Raw genomic sequence first — 14,397 nt, forward strand, 5'->3', positions numbered from 1 at the left:
GCCTCAAGGTTACATCTGGTATGGGGATACAAAATCAGCGAAGAGTTTTCCAGAGCTCGGGAAAAGTTTCAAGTACCTGAGAGCGGAGTCGGCTCCTCGGAGGAAGAGCAGGTCTTGCACTCGACGCTGCCCCTGACGTAGACGAGCTCTTCTCGACTCAGCGCTACCGACGCAGCTTGCAAGAGGCAGAGAAATGCGACGACGAGGCGAATGCTGGCCATTGTCAACGCTCCCGGTTTTTTTTCTCTCGAGGTATGTTTCTTATAGCGGCAGCTATTTCAATCTAATAGTATTTGCGTGCTTGGCATTGTCCTGACGCCATAACTTTCGCATGCAGGTGAAAGGACGCGTTAGGTTCCCCCCAACTACAACAAACTGTTTTCACGGTCCCGGGAACCGGAAGAGTTCCGTTGGATATCGACGGTTCACGTCGAAAAGTGCGATACACGTCAGCCGCTCTAGGGTATGCGTTGCGGCTCTTTGCTCGTTCGTGGTTGGCACGGGGGCCATGGGAAATGGTCCGAGCACGTCCGGAAACAGTCAGGTGCAAAGGCGTCGGAGCCCGGAGTTTCGTTTCCCATTCTTCTACCAGCAGGGATACAGAAGTGGACAGTACTTGATGAGGCTGTCCGAGCATGGACTGGGTGTTGTTATGGTGCCTCCGCAAGTTCATCAAAAGGCCATCACTATCCGAAACGATGTGAACTTGAAGAGGGGAACTCTGCGGCTGGAGGAGGATAAAGAAAACGCGGGGAAGCACTTGGTGTCGTTTTTATTCGATGCAGCCGTTCCTGGGAGGTAAGCACTGCGTTTCTTTCTCACCTCCAGCAACATTTGTTATGTGCAGCGCTTCGATCCTGTTTCTCGCTGGCGCCGGCCCGAACTTTAGCCTTGTTCCTCTGAAGCCGCATTTGTTTCGGCCTCAGCGTGTCACCTTTGACAAGGGACTGGGACAGAGGTTTTGTCAGCTTCCAGGATCAGGTGTCAATCTCTCTCTCTTTGAGGCTGACGACTTATCCAAGGACGGGAAAGATGAAGTTTTCTCTTTGGTTGTCAGACTGGAGTCGATGCCAAAGGAGCAGTCGAGCGATGCCTCGTTACCAGTCGGTGGCCCTCTGCCGCGGAGTATACACGCACAGACAACGTACGTTCTTTTGGAACGGAAGGCTAGCGGTCAATATGGAGTTCGAGTGTTGAAGCAGATCATCTGGGTTGAAGGAACACGCTACGAGCTTCAGGAGATATATGGTGTTGGAAACACCGGTGACGGACATCCTGACAAACACGCAGGCAGGGAATGCGTCATTTGTCTCACAAACCGTCGAGACACAGCGTTGCTACCTTGCAGGCACATGGTAAATCTTTGCTTTGAGTTTCTTTCTTCTTTTTCTTCTTTGTCTAACTCTGTTGGGTGGTGCAGTGTATGTGTTCCGAATGCGCCAGGATTTTGCGATTCCAAACGCAGCGGTGCCCGATTTGCCGTTGTGTAGTTGACAAGCTCTTGGAAATAAAAGCTCCAAGAGCCGAGGACGATGACTTGGAGAATAGACTCGACTAGCTCGGTGAGCTCTTCAAATTTCTTTGGAACAGACATGAGTATAAGGATTCTTCTTTATCTTTCAGGATTTTCTACGAGAGCTTTTCTGTGCTCTACTCAGGCATGGGCTCGTGTATCGTCCGTGCTGCAAATGTTGCCGCGTCCTGGAGGAGGAGGTAGTGCCCGCCTTACAGGTGGCGGCGGTGTTCCGGCTACAGGCGGTGGAGGAGCTTGGAGAACTGGACTTGGTGTCGATGGCGAAGGGGCCAGGGAAGGCAAACGCGTCACCAGATGTCCATCTTCAGAACCAGGAAATTCAACCAATGCTGGAGAGCGTGGAGCTTCTACAGGATGAGTAACAGCTTCTAGAGTCCGTGGAGAATGGAAGTATTCGGGAAAATGGAAGTCATGAGGTGACGGGGAATGAGGAAGTTCCATGGGTGCTGGAGAATGGGGAGCTTGGACGGGTGGTGGAGGATCCGGAAGAGCTTGTGGTGGCGGTGGAAGCGGTGGTCGAATTATGAGCCGCTTGGCTGGTGGCGGCGGTGAGTGCACTGGTGGTGGTGGTGGTGGTAAATTTTTGCGGTGGGGTGGTGGATTGTAAGGAAGGTGACGGTGTTTATGACGACGGTGATGGTGATGGTGTCGATGATGGTGAACAGGGGGACGGTCGATGTCACAGGAACTGGGATAGAAGGCGAACCGGAGTGTTGACGGGTGTCTGATGTTGAGGGTCTTCACGGAGGGATAGCGGGGAAGAACTTTCGAGCACGATTTTGGCAAGGAGGACTTGTCGACTCGGAGCTTGCACTTTGCGACGCTCGGCTGACGGAGGCTGAAGTGGTAAGATCCATTTGTATCGGTTTTTGCATTGATCTCAAAGTCGTCACCGCAGGATAAAACGAGGCGAACACCTGCCCGGGAGAAGTCAGGAGTGTTCTTACAAAGCTGGAAAGCGAAAGCGTACGTACCTGCGATGCCTTTGATCGATCGGAAGCAGTCGAAGCAGAGGACGCTTGCGGCGAAGCTCGTGGTGGAGTGATGCTGCTCGTGGTGGTGGTGGTGGTGGTGAAGAGCTCGAGAATCTCTCCATAGCTCCGAGGCTTGCGAGCTCGCTAGAGCGAAGAAGAGAGTGCGCAGCAGCCAAGAGGCGAGAGGTAGCCTCATGGTTAAAGTCGGAATCACTTGGACACACATCTAAGGTATGCTCTCATCCTTTATACTTCGTGACTCAAGGTTTCTAACGTTTTTGTTTATTCGTTTGTGCGTAGAGCGCAATAGCGCGTGCTGTCCTCGCGATGAATCCATTCTCTTGGCATGCAAAGGTTGGTAACAAGAGAAATCTCTCCCTCTCTTCTAATAGTTTCTTCCAGGATTGTAGACTAGATTTGGAACGTCAAAAGAGTTACAGTGGAAGGTTATCTAGACCGAGAAGGAAACTAGTTAGATTAGCAGGGTGGTGGTGGTGATGGTGGCGGCGGCGGCGGTGATGGTGGTGGTACGATGGTTCTCGGTGGAAGTGGGTGAAGTGGTGGTAGCGGTAGCGGTAGTGGTGGTGGCGGTGATGGAGGTGGTGGTGGTGATGGTGGTGGCGGAGATGGTGGTGGTGGTGGTGGTGGCGGAGATGGTGGTGGGGGAGATGGTGGTGGTGGTGGTGATGGGACGGGTGGCGGCGGTGATAACGATGAAGATGGTGGTGGAACAAAGCGAGGAGGTTGTGGTTTTGGCAAGTGTGGATGACCATGGTTGCAGTGGGACTCGAAGTTAAAGCTGCTGCAGCGATAGAAATCGAAGCCTTGACGGAGCCCCGAGACGTCGATCTCCTCCACGGCGGACTCCGGGCGGCAGGACTCTGGCAGGGAGTCGCTGTCTACTCCAAGCTTGCATTTCTTGGATCTCCTCCGGTTGAAAGTAACGTCGATCCAGAAATTTCCAAAGAAGCTGGTCACGCTCTCGGCCGAGGCGGAGCCGCACGAGACTGTCACGCGGATGCCTTCATCAAACATTTCTCTCACAGTTAGAATGGAAACAGCACGAAAGAAGTGGAAGAAACAGGTACCTGGAACTCCCTGTGCAGCCAACGAGAAGCAACGCTTGCAACTCACTCGTCCCGACAGCCTCAAGAACTGCAAGTCTGGATCTCGGCGAACAGGAACCGGCCATGGATTGCGTCCCGGGAGACGATGGTGCCAAGGAAAATGCCACTGAGATGAAACTGCTGGCAAAAAAACTAGAGCGACCAGCAGATTAGCAACACTCATCGCTGAGTCACGGTAAAACTCCACCGAGAGAGGTATGTGCTTATATAAAAAAACAAAGGCCTTAACGTTCGCGCTCATACGTACCATCATCTTTGCATGCTGCTCTCTTCTTGTTTTCCGGTTGAGCTTAGTAGCGGAAGGAAAGCAGACAAAGAAGGAAATGGCTGCTCTTATTACCAGAAAAAAGTTTTTAAAAGTGTACCTTGCAACGGCCTCAGCGTGGTGGTACGTCGCATCCCATCTACATTACGCTACAGTTTGCATTCTCGCCTCCTTGTTCTCCAGGGAGAATAGGCAGCCTGGACGAAGAAAGTTCATCAAAAGAGCAAACGAAGAAGAGAAAAGAAAACTTTAGCTCTCGCTATATACTTACTGTGGCAATCCATCTTCGCCGAGTTGCAACCCAGGAGCAAGCTCCGCGACAATCTCAGCTGGCGGCTGTCCGCAGCCCTGCATGCTCTGCATAAGCTCCGTGATCTTGTCGAAATCGCCTGGAGTGGTGTCGTAGACTCGGCAAAGTTCCAGGATAAGTTGGTGCTGCTTGGAAAATCGGTCGCGATCTTCCTTGCTGAGCTTGGATTTGTTGGCTTCCAGCCAAGAAGGATATCTCTCGCCAATCTCCTTCATTGGCTCGTGGAGGATTTCCTTGGAAAGGATTTGCTGCATAAAATTCCCCACCAAGGATTCCAAGTCCTGGACGACAAAAAAAAAACATTCCTTTAGCTCAAGAACAAAGAAGGAAATGAGAGATACCTGTCTTCCTAGCAGACTTTCCAAAAGGCCTTCGTCCGGCTGTGAATCGATGCTATTGACCGTGTTCCTCGTCGTCTCAGCGAGTTTCTCTAGCGTTGCGGCCAATGGATCGGCCGGTGGTGCCGCCTTCGCCATGGATTTCTTCTTGGATTGTTGCAATGACGGCAATCCCTTCCCCAGACCCGCTGGATTCTCCGGAGTGACCGGCGCCTCTTCACTCTGCCTGAAATATCCAGATTCAATCGGAACTGGCTCTCCTTCTCACCTTGTCATTGAGCTCGCTGCCAAATCCCTCGTTAGATCGTCCAAAGCACCTAGAATCACGATCGCGATCAGAGAACCAAGGAATTCCATCTGCAACACTCACTATCGAGGAGGCTGTCGAGCGATTCATCCGTGCCCGCCATGAAAAACCCTACCGCCGTTGGCCAGGCTCGAACACGCGACTTAGTTTGAATTGCCTCGAATTTGAATTTTGGCGCCAAACTATGTTCTAGGGCTTAGGGTTCTTAGGTTTTATCCGCCGCTGCCGTGGCCGCTCCAGCGCTCGCCATTCGGCTCGATTCTCCACGCCCGATGCTTCCGCAGCCTCTTTTGCGATGGAGGACAGATCGCAACAGCGCCTGGTAAGTGATTCTCGCCATTCACTTCCTTTCGCTCCTCTCCCAGGCAACTCTCTTGCTCCATCTGGCCATCCTCCATTCTCCTCTGATTTCCATCCTCAAACCATGCTAGCTCCCAAAAACTTTTCGTTTGCCATGATCGGGTTTTTACTTGTGGCTTCCACGACAGGCTTTGGCTACATGAACACGATTAGTTCTATGGAAACAAGGGGCCTTCCATTCCACGATCCAAGTGGCTCCTTCCCGATATGTGTCTTGCAAGCCCAAGTCCTGACACCCATCTGTATCGACGACACGCATGTCACGCAGATGCCTCCTCCAGAGAAGAAGTTCTTCGCCATCTCTGGTGGAGCTCGGTTTACCTGTGGACTTGACTATGGCTCTCGCTTTCCACTGTGCTGGGGTAAGCTCCAGGTCCCAGCTCTTCTCCAAAACGTTAGCTACACGAGTTTGAGCTCCGGTGCAAATCACTGCTGCGCTATCCGGAGCAATGACAGTAGAGTGGACTGCTGGGGAGAGGAGCTAGCGATTGCCCTTTTGGAGGACGAAAGCCTGGTATCTGTGTCTTCCGGGGTGGATTTTTCTTGCGGGGTGACTCAAGGTGGAGAAGTTCTTTGCTGGGGATACGTGCCGGATCAAGTTCCACAGCCCAAAAACGAGATTTTTACGTCGGTGTTCGTGGGAGGCTATACGATCTGCGGGGTGACGAGCTCCACAGGGGAAACACTTTGCTGGGGACAGGACTCGTCGGCTTTCGTGGTTCCCGCTGGTTACAAGTTCTCTAGATTAGCAGGAGGATATCACCACATGTGTGGGATACGATCGGACAATCACCAGGTGGTTTGCTGGGGTTTGAACAAGGCTCAGCAGCTCCAAGTTCCCAGGGACGCCACCTTTTCGGCCATTTCGGCTGGAGACATCTACACTTGTGGGGTCACCCGGGATGCGAATGCAAGGCTTCTTTGCTGGGGAAACAACGCCGTCCAGTACCGGGAGATCGACTTGCATGTTAGCCAGGCGGTGTGCACGAACGAGTGTGGGAAAAACCAGTATCGGGTAAACAGGACCTCCTCTCCGCAGCAGTGCCCGTCTTTGTCTGACAAGGTGTGCTTGGAGTGCTCGGCATGCGTCGGTGTCGACTTCGAGATTTCTCCATGCGGAGCGGACTCTGATCGAAAGTGTGGCATGATAATCGGCAAAAACAACTTACCAGCAAGCTTCAAGGGCCCAGGGAGGAGAAATCCAACGGGTTTGTTCTTCATCATGCTGCCTTTGGTCGTCACTTCGTCGCTTGGAATCACGCTCATAGGAGTCTGGGCTTGTCAGGAGTACAGAGAGAGACTTGTTTCAAACAAGCAGCGGCTTAGGAAGTGATCTCTCTATCTTCAGTGGAACTCCGGGCAGCAACAAACAATTACAGCGAGGAGATGATCTTGGGGAGAGGTGCTTTTGGGACGGTATACAAGGGAGTGCTCCAAAATGGCCACCAAGTTGCTGTAAAGCGAGCAAATTCTTCCAGGTAAGCTACTAGAGTTTTGAAGTTCCTTCTTGTGATGGACACCTTACCAAAAGCTTGGTTTTCTTTTTACCAGCTCGCATGAGATGTTTGACAAGGAACTGGAGCTCCTTGGGAGAGCTAACCACTCTTGCCTGGTAAACCTCATGGGTTATTGCCAGGAAGACAAGCTGCTCGTCTTCGAGTTCATGGCCAGAGGCACACTTCTCGAGAACATCTCTAGCTGCGAATGGATAAGCCGGATGAGAATCGCGGCACAGGCTGCGCGGGGGCTCGAGTATCTCCACAGGTATGCGTCGCCAAGCATCATTCACAGGGATGTCAAGACTGCAAACATACTCCTCGACCGTGACTGGAACGCTCACGTCTCCGACTTTGGCTTGGCACTGTGTGGACCTCAAGGCAGCGCGAGGCTACTTGGATCCAGAGTATGGCCTCTCCTCCAAGATCACAGCCAAGAGCGACGTCTACAGCTTTGGAGTGGTTCTCCTGGAGCTGCTCTCCGGCCAGAAGCCGGTGGATTCGTCGAGAAAGTTTCAGAGCCTGGTGGCCTGGGTGCTCAATCTGGTGGAACGCAGGGAGTGGAGCTCGGTGCTGGTTCCGAGCTTGCCAGCGCCTTTGCAACCAGAGCCGCTCTATCGCGCGGTGAAGCTGGCTTTAGAGTGCTCCAAGTTTGCGAGCAAGCAGAGGCCATTTATGACGCTGGTCGCGAAGAGGCTCGAGGAAATCGTGGAAGCTATGGCTGGAGCTCCTCTTCTTTCCATCTCCTCCTAGATAGTTTGCTTCTTTGCTTTTCTCTCTGGAGCAAAGGAAAATCTTGAAGCGTTGTAGGGAGAAAAAAAAAAGAGAAAGATGGTGTGTTTGTATCGCTCGATCGACTTAAGAACTATCTTCCAGATGTGGAAAAATAGATACAAGTTCCAAAACCAAGTTCCAAAACAAAGTTCCTTGGAAGGGTTCTTAGATTTTCCCAGCACAGAGTGGAAGCGTTTGGACTCGACAATCGTCCGCTACGTCCCTCCTCGACGCAGGACAAAGAAACACACCTTGGGCGGTCTCAGCAATGCGCAACGCTTTTGTTTCCTTTCTCTTTTTTCTTTTGCTTTTTAACTCCATCTTCCATGAGCGACCAATGCGAGCGCGAGCGTTTTCTCTGTAGATTATCATGCTAGCTCGCAAGAAAATTCCATGGGCGATCACTATTCTCTTGCTGGGATCATTGGGATCTCTTTTTGTCCTTCCTACCGCAGGCTTTGGCTCCATGAGCACCATAGCTTCCATCTCGGCCCGCCCTCCATCCGTCCAGCCAGGTTCTTTCTCTGTGTGCGTTCTAGAATCGAAACTCTTGACACCAACTTGTATGGGCACGGACATAGCAGAAGTGGAGCTGAAAGACAAGAAGCTCTTCGCCATCTCTGGTGGAGACAACTTTGCTTGCGGCCTAGAGTATGGCTCTCGCTTTCCAGTTTGCTGGGGCGATCTCCAACTCCCAGCTCGTCTGCTAAACGTGAGCTACACGAGCATAAGCTGCGGTTCCAGCCACTGCTGCGCGATCCGGAGCAGCGACAGTAGAGCCGACTGCTGGGGAAACAACGGCAGCCCTCCAGGGGAGAACTTCTTGTCGGTGTCATCGGGAAAGAATTTCTCTTGTGGTCTCACCCAAGATGGCGCACTGCACTGCTGGGGCGGAGTTCCAGAGAGCATTCAAGAGGCAAAGAACGAGAGATTCGCTTCAGTGTTCGTGGGAGGACGATCGGTTTGTGGGCTTGCGAGCTCCACAATGGATGCTCTTTGCTGGGACGAAGACCATCATGGGCGATCTTCTCTCGTCCCTCCTGGCTTGAAGTTCTCGTTTCTCGCTGGAGGCCTCTCGCATACGTGTGGGATTCGAGCGGACAATCACCAGGTGATGTGCTGGGGGGATGATCACTTGCGGCAGCTCCAGGTTCCAAAGTCCGCCACCTTTTCCTCCATCTCGGCTGGGAACTTCCACACTTGCGGGGTGACGCGGGACGATCCCGCAAAGCTGCTGTGTTGGGGAAACAACGTGGCCGAGTTTGAGATCGTCAACTTAAATGCAAGCCAGGCCTTGTGCATGGGCGAGTGCGGCAAGAACCAGTTCCAGATGAACAAGACCTCGTCGCAGTGCCCGTCTCTGTCCGACAAGGTGTGCTTGGATTGTTCCATCTGCGTCGGGGGCAACGTCGAGACTTCTCCGTGCGGTGTGAACTCCGATCGACAGTGTGGCAGCGTCAAGATTGGCAGTGGCCGCGACGCCAAGAGGCAGGGTGGCAAGAGTGTCTTCGTCGTGGTCTTGTATGTCTCGGCGACGCTCTCGCTTGCTCTCATCTTCATGGGAGCTGTGTGGAGCTACCTCTGCCGGATCAGGAGAAGGAAGGGCAAGCTACGGGTCTTGTCCACCAGGAACAACGAGCATTTTGGCAATGGAGTTGTTTCTATCTCCGCGGAAGAACTCAAGTTGGCGACAAAGAACTACAGCGAGGAGATGATCCTGGGGAGAGGTGCTTTCGGAACGGTGTACAAGGGAGTGCTTGAGAATGGCTACCAAGTCGCGATCAAGCGAGGCAAGGCTTGCGAGAGGTAAGTACTTGAATCCTCGAGCTTATATAGCGAAAGCTTGCTCTAACTGGAAACTTATACAGGTGTGATGCGATGTTTGACAAGGAGCTGGAACTTCTCGCTAGAACTCACCACTCTTGCCTGGTAAACTTGTTTGGATACTGCAAAGAAGAGAATGTCCTCGTCTTCGAGTTCATGTCTCGAGGAACTGTCCATGACAACATATTCCAATCGCCAACTTCTAGTTCCGGCCCTCTGGAATGGGTGAGCCGGATAAGAATTGCGGCACAGGCTGCCCGGGGCCTCGAGTATCTCCACAAGTATGCATCGCCCAGCATCATCCACAGGGACATAAAGTCGGCCAATATTCTCATCGACTTTGACTGGAACGCACACATCTCCGACTTTGGGATCTCGCTTTGCGGGCCTCAGGACAATGCAACGCACCTGAGCAACATGACAATAGTTGGAACTCCCGGCTACTTGGATCCCGAGTATGGGACCTCTTCGCAGCTCACGATCAAGAGCGACGTCTATAGCTTTGGAGTGGTTCTTCTCGAGTTGCTATCCGGTCGTAAGCCGGTTGATCTATCGAGACAGATCCAGAACCTGGTGGCTTGGGTGATCGATCTGGTGGGACGTGACGAGTGGAGCTCGGTGTTGGATCCAAGGTTGGCAGTGCCTTTGCAACCCGAGCCACTGTTCCGGGTGCTAAAGCTGGCGCTCGAGTGTACAAGGCTCAAAGGCAAGCAGAGGCCATCCATGACTCAAGTCGCCAAAACTCTAGAGGAAGTATTGGAAGCGATTGCTTCTTCTCCTCCTCCTGGTGGTGGTGATACTTCTCCTCTTTCTTCCACTGTCGATGCCAAAAGCCTTAAGGAGATTTTTGAAGCGATGGTTGTCAATCCTGGCTCTGGTACTGTGACTTTCTTTCCCCCTTTTTTTGGAGAATTGACATTGATTTCTGCAGTTTCTGTGAAAATTGGCTAAGTTTCTTGTGTCCATCTCACAAACCAAACAAGCCCGTTCCTTTGAGAAACTTTTCAGATCCATCAACAGTGTCACTACAGGTTTGTATTTCCTTTTGGCTGTTCTCTAATATTTAAGAACTTTCTTTGTCCCAGGCAATTGCTACTGGATGACCTGGGTTTCTTCCACTGGAGATCCTTTCATGAAGACGCTGCCTCACATACGTCTGTAGTGGGTACTTCCTGCACCGTCAGAAACTAGCAGATGCTGCCATCCAGGAGTCACAAGAGATGGCGAACTCACGTCGAAAAGGATGGTGGCATGACTTTCGAAGCTGGACTTCCTCCTTTGGGTTGGACTTGGATTCCTTGCGCACAGAGCTATTTGGAGACCTTGAATATTGGACGTGGCAAGCTCTCCAGGCATGGTGCTGAGTTAATATGGTAGATAACGTCCTCTACAACAGCTACATTACCACAGTCAACTTTGACTTCCCAGGATCGCAATAGAAGGCTATCAAATGGGACAGCATCTACTTATGGAGGAGTTAGGACGTAGCACCAAGCAAAAAATCTCATGGCCCCACCGTGGTCCGACATATAAACACCTATCCCCTGGGGTGTCATCCTTGGTGGTACAAGATGGATGCGTGAACTCTTACAGGGCAAAGCCCTCATGATAGACATACCCAAAGGGTAAAAGTGAGTCATAGAGCAAAACCCCAGGAGGAGTGGTGGCCTCAGGCACACTAGAAGTGGAGATAGCAAAAGACATTAGCTGCCAAGTGGCAAAGACAATCATATTTAAATCCTTTGGTCTCATCAGAAGACCATATATATGAATATTATAAAAAAATTGGAATATTTACTGCAAAATGCAGAGATAAGCACGACAGCCCGCAATCATTTGCAAGTTGGTACATCAGCACCACTCTTTGTTTGTAGGCTTAAGCTGTGAAAGGGCCAAAACATTTTTTTTCAAGGACGCCTTTGCAAATCACACATGTATCTCCTTTGCTCACGCTGGCTTGGATTTAAACTCCCTTTCAGGTCTAGCAAGGATGCCAATATGCAAAACACAAGAGATCTTGATCAAAGTCACTCTCTTTTCATGGACAAGGAAATATCGCAGCTCAGGAAATATCCCTGCTGGTTAGCTCGGACCTTCGGCAGGCCTTCCATATGCAGGATTTAGCTTCAAAGATTTCTCGATAGATTTCTTGTTGTGCTCTCGAAATATATGTCGGGGTTTTAGGGCTTTACGGCTTTTCTCTGCCTTGCACAGCCACGAGGTTTTCCCAAGTTCCTACACTTTCTAAACTTACTGCACAACTTGGTCGTTCTTTAGAGGGCTTTGTTCGTGTTAATGCTCATGGAGTTTTGGATGGATCACCACTTTGCAGGGACGCTAGAGACACTGGTATGTTTGCTAGATTTGTGTGTAGGCTATTCAATAATTGATTGATGCAGACTCATCTTTCCTCCACAGATGCCATTGCAAATACATCATCCATAGGAAGGAAAGGTACTGAAGCGATAGGGTCAGGTAAGTATGAATTTTCAATCACTAAGGCTAGAAGAGATTTCATTGTTTTGCTTTATGTTTTGTAATTGGGTTGGGAGTTTCTTAATCTTATATGCTGTGTTCCCAGTGTCATTGATTCTTTGGTTCTATCCTTCTTGGGCAGTGCCGACAAGAGTGGAGCAAGCATACAGGAAGCATTATGAGGTGATCAAGGAATTTTTATGTACTGTAAATGACACCCACTTTGTGACTGCCCACATTCTAGTAGTGAAATGTATTAATCCTTGTAAAGAATAAATATTACTTTAAAATAATAATTTAATTTTACTTTTTCATATGTGAAGGTCATAATTTTAAAAACCCCAAGTATAACAACAATTTTTATAATTTTTTTTTCTTCCTCATGTTTATTTCGGAAATTTGAAGTCTTTATCTAAACCAAAAATAAAATATTTTTAGAAAAAAAATTTAATGAATTTTAAATTCATTCATCTCAAATTGAAACAAATACTACTATGTGGCAATTAAGCTTTTCTAATTGAAAAATATAATTTGTGAGTGCTTGGAATATGGAAAGGGAATATAAAAAATATGCATATCCATTAGCCCAAAAAACCTTAACTTATATCTAAAAGCAAGTGATCCGGATTGAAACCAATCTGACAGTTACCAAAATCTCACTACACTAATATTAGTATATAGCATTGTAGCCGTACACTTGGCCCTCACATCATCCCTTCTTTTCGGAATAATGGAAGACCATCAAGGTTCTCTTGTAGATGAGCCAGGATCTAGAGGAACGTTAGGAGGAGACATTGGTAGATCTATAAGTGGTATTAACTACTCCTAATCCCTTTGTATAAAGCGTTTTAATGTAAGCAATTAATTTTTCCATTCTCCTTTAATCACTTAACTGCATTTCCGACCATTTGGAGGAGTCTCATTCACAACCTCCATAAGGCCCATTCATGACTTGGGGCTTGCTAGCCCCGAGAATGGCGTCCATGCCACTCAACCTTTGCACTTGGTCCAAGTGCACCACGTGTCCGATCCCATGACCAACACCCCAAGGTACCACTGACATATGAGCCCGTTACGCTAGGCCACGCTCATTCACCTTGGTCACATCGGTGGTCTAACACCACCTGCATTGCAATCCCGTCTCTCCAAGACTGGGTCATTCACCCATGAGTGGTCATCCCAGATCCACTCCTTAGCATCCTTAGGATGCCCATAGACATAGGGAATAGCCTTCCCCAATGTCTCCATTCCGGTCTCCACCAAGTTCCTTTCTGTCCTTGGCCATGTTTGCTAACACTGCCATTGGATCATGGCCCACGGGCCTGACCACTATGTCGCAATGTCCTCTAGGACTTCCTCACTATGTGACTGTGTCCTTGGTCACCACACTAGAGGGCTATTCTTTTTCCTTTCCACAAACGGGGATTTTGGGACAACATTTCGGAACACCGTGGCCCTATGCGGGCCTCATGGGTACTCTCCCCGCCTTCCGCTTTTAGGTGCTCTAGCCATGGGCTTAGAGCGAGGTTCTATTGAGCCACGCTAGGTATCCAAGTAGGTAGTGCCACCCACACTTGGATTGGGAGCATCGGCCAGTCGATCTCCCGGGGGAACTAGAGCCGGCTCTTGAACACTTCACTAAGCTACCCCGCTTGTCGGTCTGTATTCACTCTAGTCTTGGACTTCCCAGTGGGCAGCTCATCACCCAACATTGGGTACAGCCTTCCTGGGCCAAACTAACCTTTTCTGGCCAAACTAGCTCCACTGCAGTCCTCCCCCTACTATACTTTTGGAGCTCACCAAACCCCCCAGGGTCTGGGAGACGAACGCTTTGGGCTTTCACCCTCTTAGACTCGAACTCGGACTCGGACTCGGACTCGGACTCGGGCTCGAGCTTAGTCTCGGCCTTGGCCTCGGTCTCGGTCTCGGTCCTGATCTCAGTCTCGGTCTCGGTCTCGGTCTTGGTCTCGGTCCCGGTCTCGGCCTTGACCTTGGACTCCATCTCGGGTCCATCTCGGACTCCATCTCGGACTTCATCTCGGATCCCTCTTGGACTCCATCTTGGACTCCGTCTCGGTCCATCTCGGACTCCATCTCGGACTTCGTCTCGGTCCATCTCGGGCTCCATCTCAGACTCCATTTCGGACTCCAACTAAGGTTCATCTTGGACTCGAACTCGGGTCCATCTCAGACTCCATCTCGGGTCCATCTCGGACTCCAACTCGGGTCCATCTCGAACTCCATCTCGGGTCCATCTCGGACACCATCTCGGACTCCACCTCGGACTCCAACTCGGGTCCATCTTGGACACTTCCACGTGTCATGTGTTGGTCCTTTTGGGTCCCTCTTTTGGAGCCTCGCTTATTTCTCGCTTCGTGCTCGTTCCTCGAGCACTTTGTTGGGAGTTCCACTGTTGCTCTCAACTTTTCAAGTCGGAGCTTTTGGTCCAAATGTGTTACGCTTATTTAGCTTTCGCTTCGGCCACTACCATGTGGCACCTTTCCGGCTCCACTTTGGGGCCTAGGGATTTTGTGTCTCATATTCAATTGCTGCACATGCACAATCTTTAGAGAATTGGCTTGCTAGACGTTATGCCAAGCCTCATAAACTTGT

The 14,397-nt window shown here is 50.5% G+C and overlaps 7 protein-coding genes across 7 annotated transcripts; 4 read left to right on the top strand and 3 right to left on the bottom strand.

Annotated features, from left to right (window-relative positions):
- Window positions 1-144: 144 nt before the first annotated feature.
- LOC9649385 (probable E3 ubiquitin-protein ligase LUL2) lies at window positions 145-1,961 on the top strand. The gene is made up of 5 exons (XM_002976459.2): window positions 145-252; window positions 338-798; window positions 848-1,355; window positions 1,421-1,562; window positions 1,624-1,961. Exons 1-4 carry the CDS (start codon window positions 211-213, stop codon window positions 1,556-1,558), a joined length of 1,149 nt encoding a protein of 382 aa, XP_002976505.2. The 5' UTR covers window positions 145-210; the 3' UTR covers window positions 1,559-1,562; window positions 1,624-1,961.
- On the bottom strand, window positions 1,655-1,975 carry LOC9649042 (pollen-specific leucine-rich repeat extensin-like protein 3). Its single transcript, XM_024681438.1, has one exon. It carries the CDS (start codon window positions 1,973-1,975, stop codon window positions 1,655-1,657), a length of 321 nt encoding a protein of 106 aa, XP_024537206.1.
- Window positions 1,976-3,161: 1,186 nt separating this feature from the next.
- Window positions 3,162-3,725, bottom strand: LOC112348655. The gene is made up of 2 exons (XM_024681587.1): window positions 3,597-3,725; window positions 3,162-3,530 (listed from the first exon to the last, which is right to left on the bottom strand). The coding sequence occupies exons 1-2, from the start codon at window positions 3,698-3,700 to the stop codon at window positions 3,302-3,304; spliced, it is 333 nt and encodes a 110-aa protein (XP_024537355.1). The 5' UTR covers window positions 3,701-3,725; the 3' UTR covers window positions 3,162-3,301.
- A 76-nt stretch (window positions 3,726-3,801) lies between these two features.
- On the bottom strand, window positions 3,802-5,005 carry LOC9649386 (peroxisome biogenesis protein 19-1). The gene is made up of 6 exons (XM_002976603.2): window positions 4,919-5,005; window positions 4,817-4,865; window positions 4,552-4,774; window positions 4,172-4,491; window positions 4,001-4,097; window positions 3,802-3,924 (listed from the first exon to the last, which is right to left on the bottom strand). The coding sequence occupies exons 1-5, from the start codon at window positions 4,956-4,958 to the stop codon at window positions 4,040-4,042; spliced, it is 690 nt and encodes a 229-aa protein (XP_002976649.2). The 5' UTR covers window positions 4,959-5,005; the 3' UTR covers window positions 3,802-3,924; window positions 4,001-4,039.
- A 20-nt stretch (window positions 5,006-5,025) lies between these two features.
- On the top strand, window positions 5,026-6,652 carry LOC9649387 (putative receptor protein kinase CRINKLY4). Its single transcript, XM_024681585.1, has 2 exons — window positions 5,026-5,177; window positions 5,344-6,652. Exon 2 carries the CDS (start codon window positions 5,355-5,357, stop codon window positions 6,546-6,548), a length of 1,194 nt encoding a protein of 397 aa, XP_024537353.1. The 5' UTR covers window positions 5,026-5,177; window positions 5,344-5,354; the 3' UTR covers window positions 6,549-6,652.
- On the top strand, window positions 5,808-7,598 carry LOC112348653 (serine/threonine-protein kinase-like protein ACR4). Its single transcript, XM_024681586.1, is given in 3 exon segments — window positions 5,808-6,693; window positions 6,767-7,076; window positions 7,078-7,598. Coding segments are annotated over 3 exon segments (789 nt in total). The 5' UTR covers window positions 5,808-6,601; the 3' UTR covers window positions 7,465-7,598.
- Window positions 7,599-7,855: 257 nt separating this feature from the next.
- On the top strand, window positions 7,856-10,260 carry LOC9649043 (serine/threonine-protein kinase-like protein CR4). Its single transcript, XM_024681439.1, has 2 exons — window positions 7,856-9,291; window positions 9,354-10,260. Exons 1-2 carry the CDS (start codon window positions 7,856-7,858, stop codon window positions 10,258-10,260), a joined length of 2,343 nt encoding a protein of 780 aa, XP_024537207.1.
- Window positions 10,261-14,397: the final 4,137 nt, after the last annotated feature.

The sequence above is a fragment of the Selaginella moellendorffii genome, unplaced genomic scaffold (genome assembly GCF_000143415.4).
Source record: "Selaginella moellendorffii unplaced genomic scaffold, v1.0 SELMOscaffold_31, whole genome shotgun sequence".
In the NCBI taxonomy this organism is placed as follows: domain Eukaryota; kingdom Viridiplantae; phylum Streptophyta; class Lycopodiopsida; order Selaginellales; family Selaginellaceae; genus Selaginella; species Selaginella moellendorffii.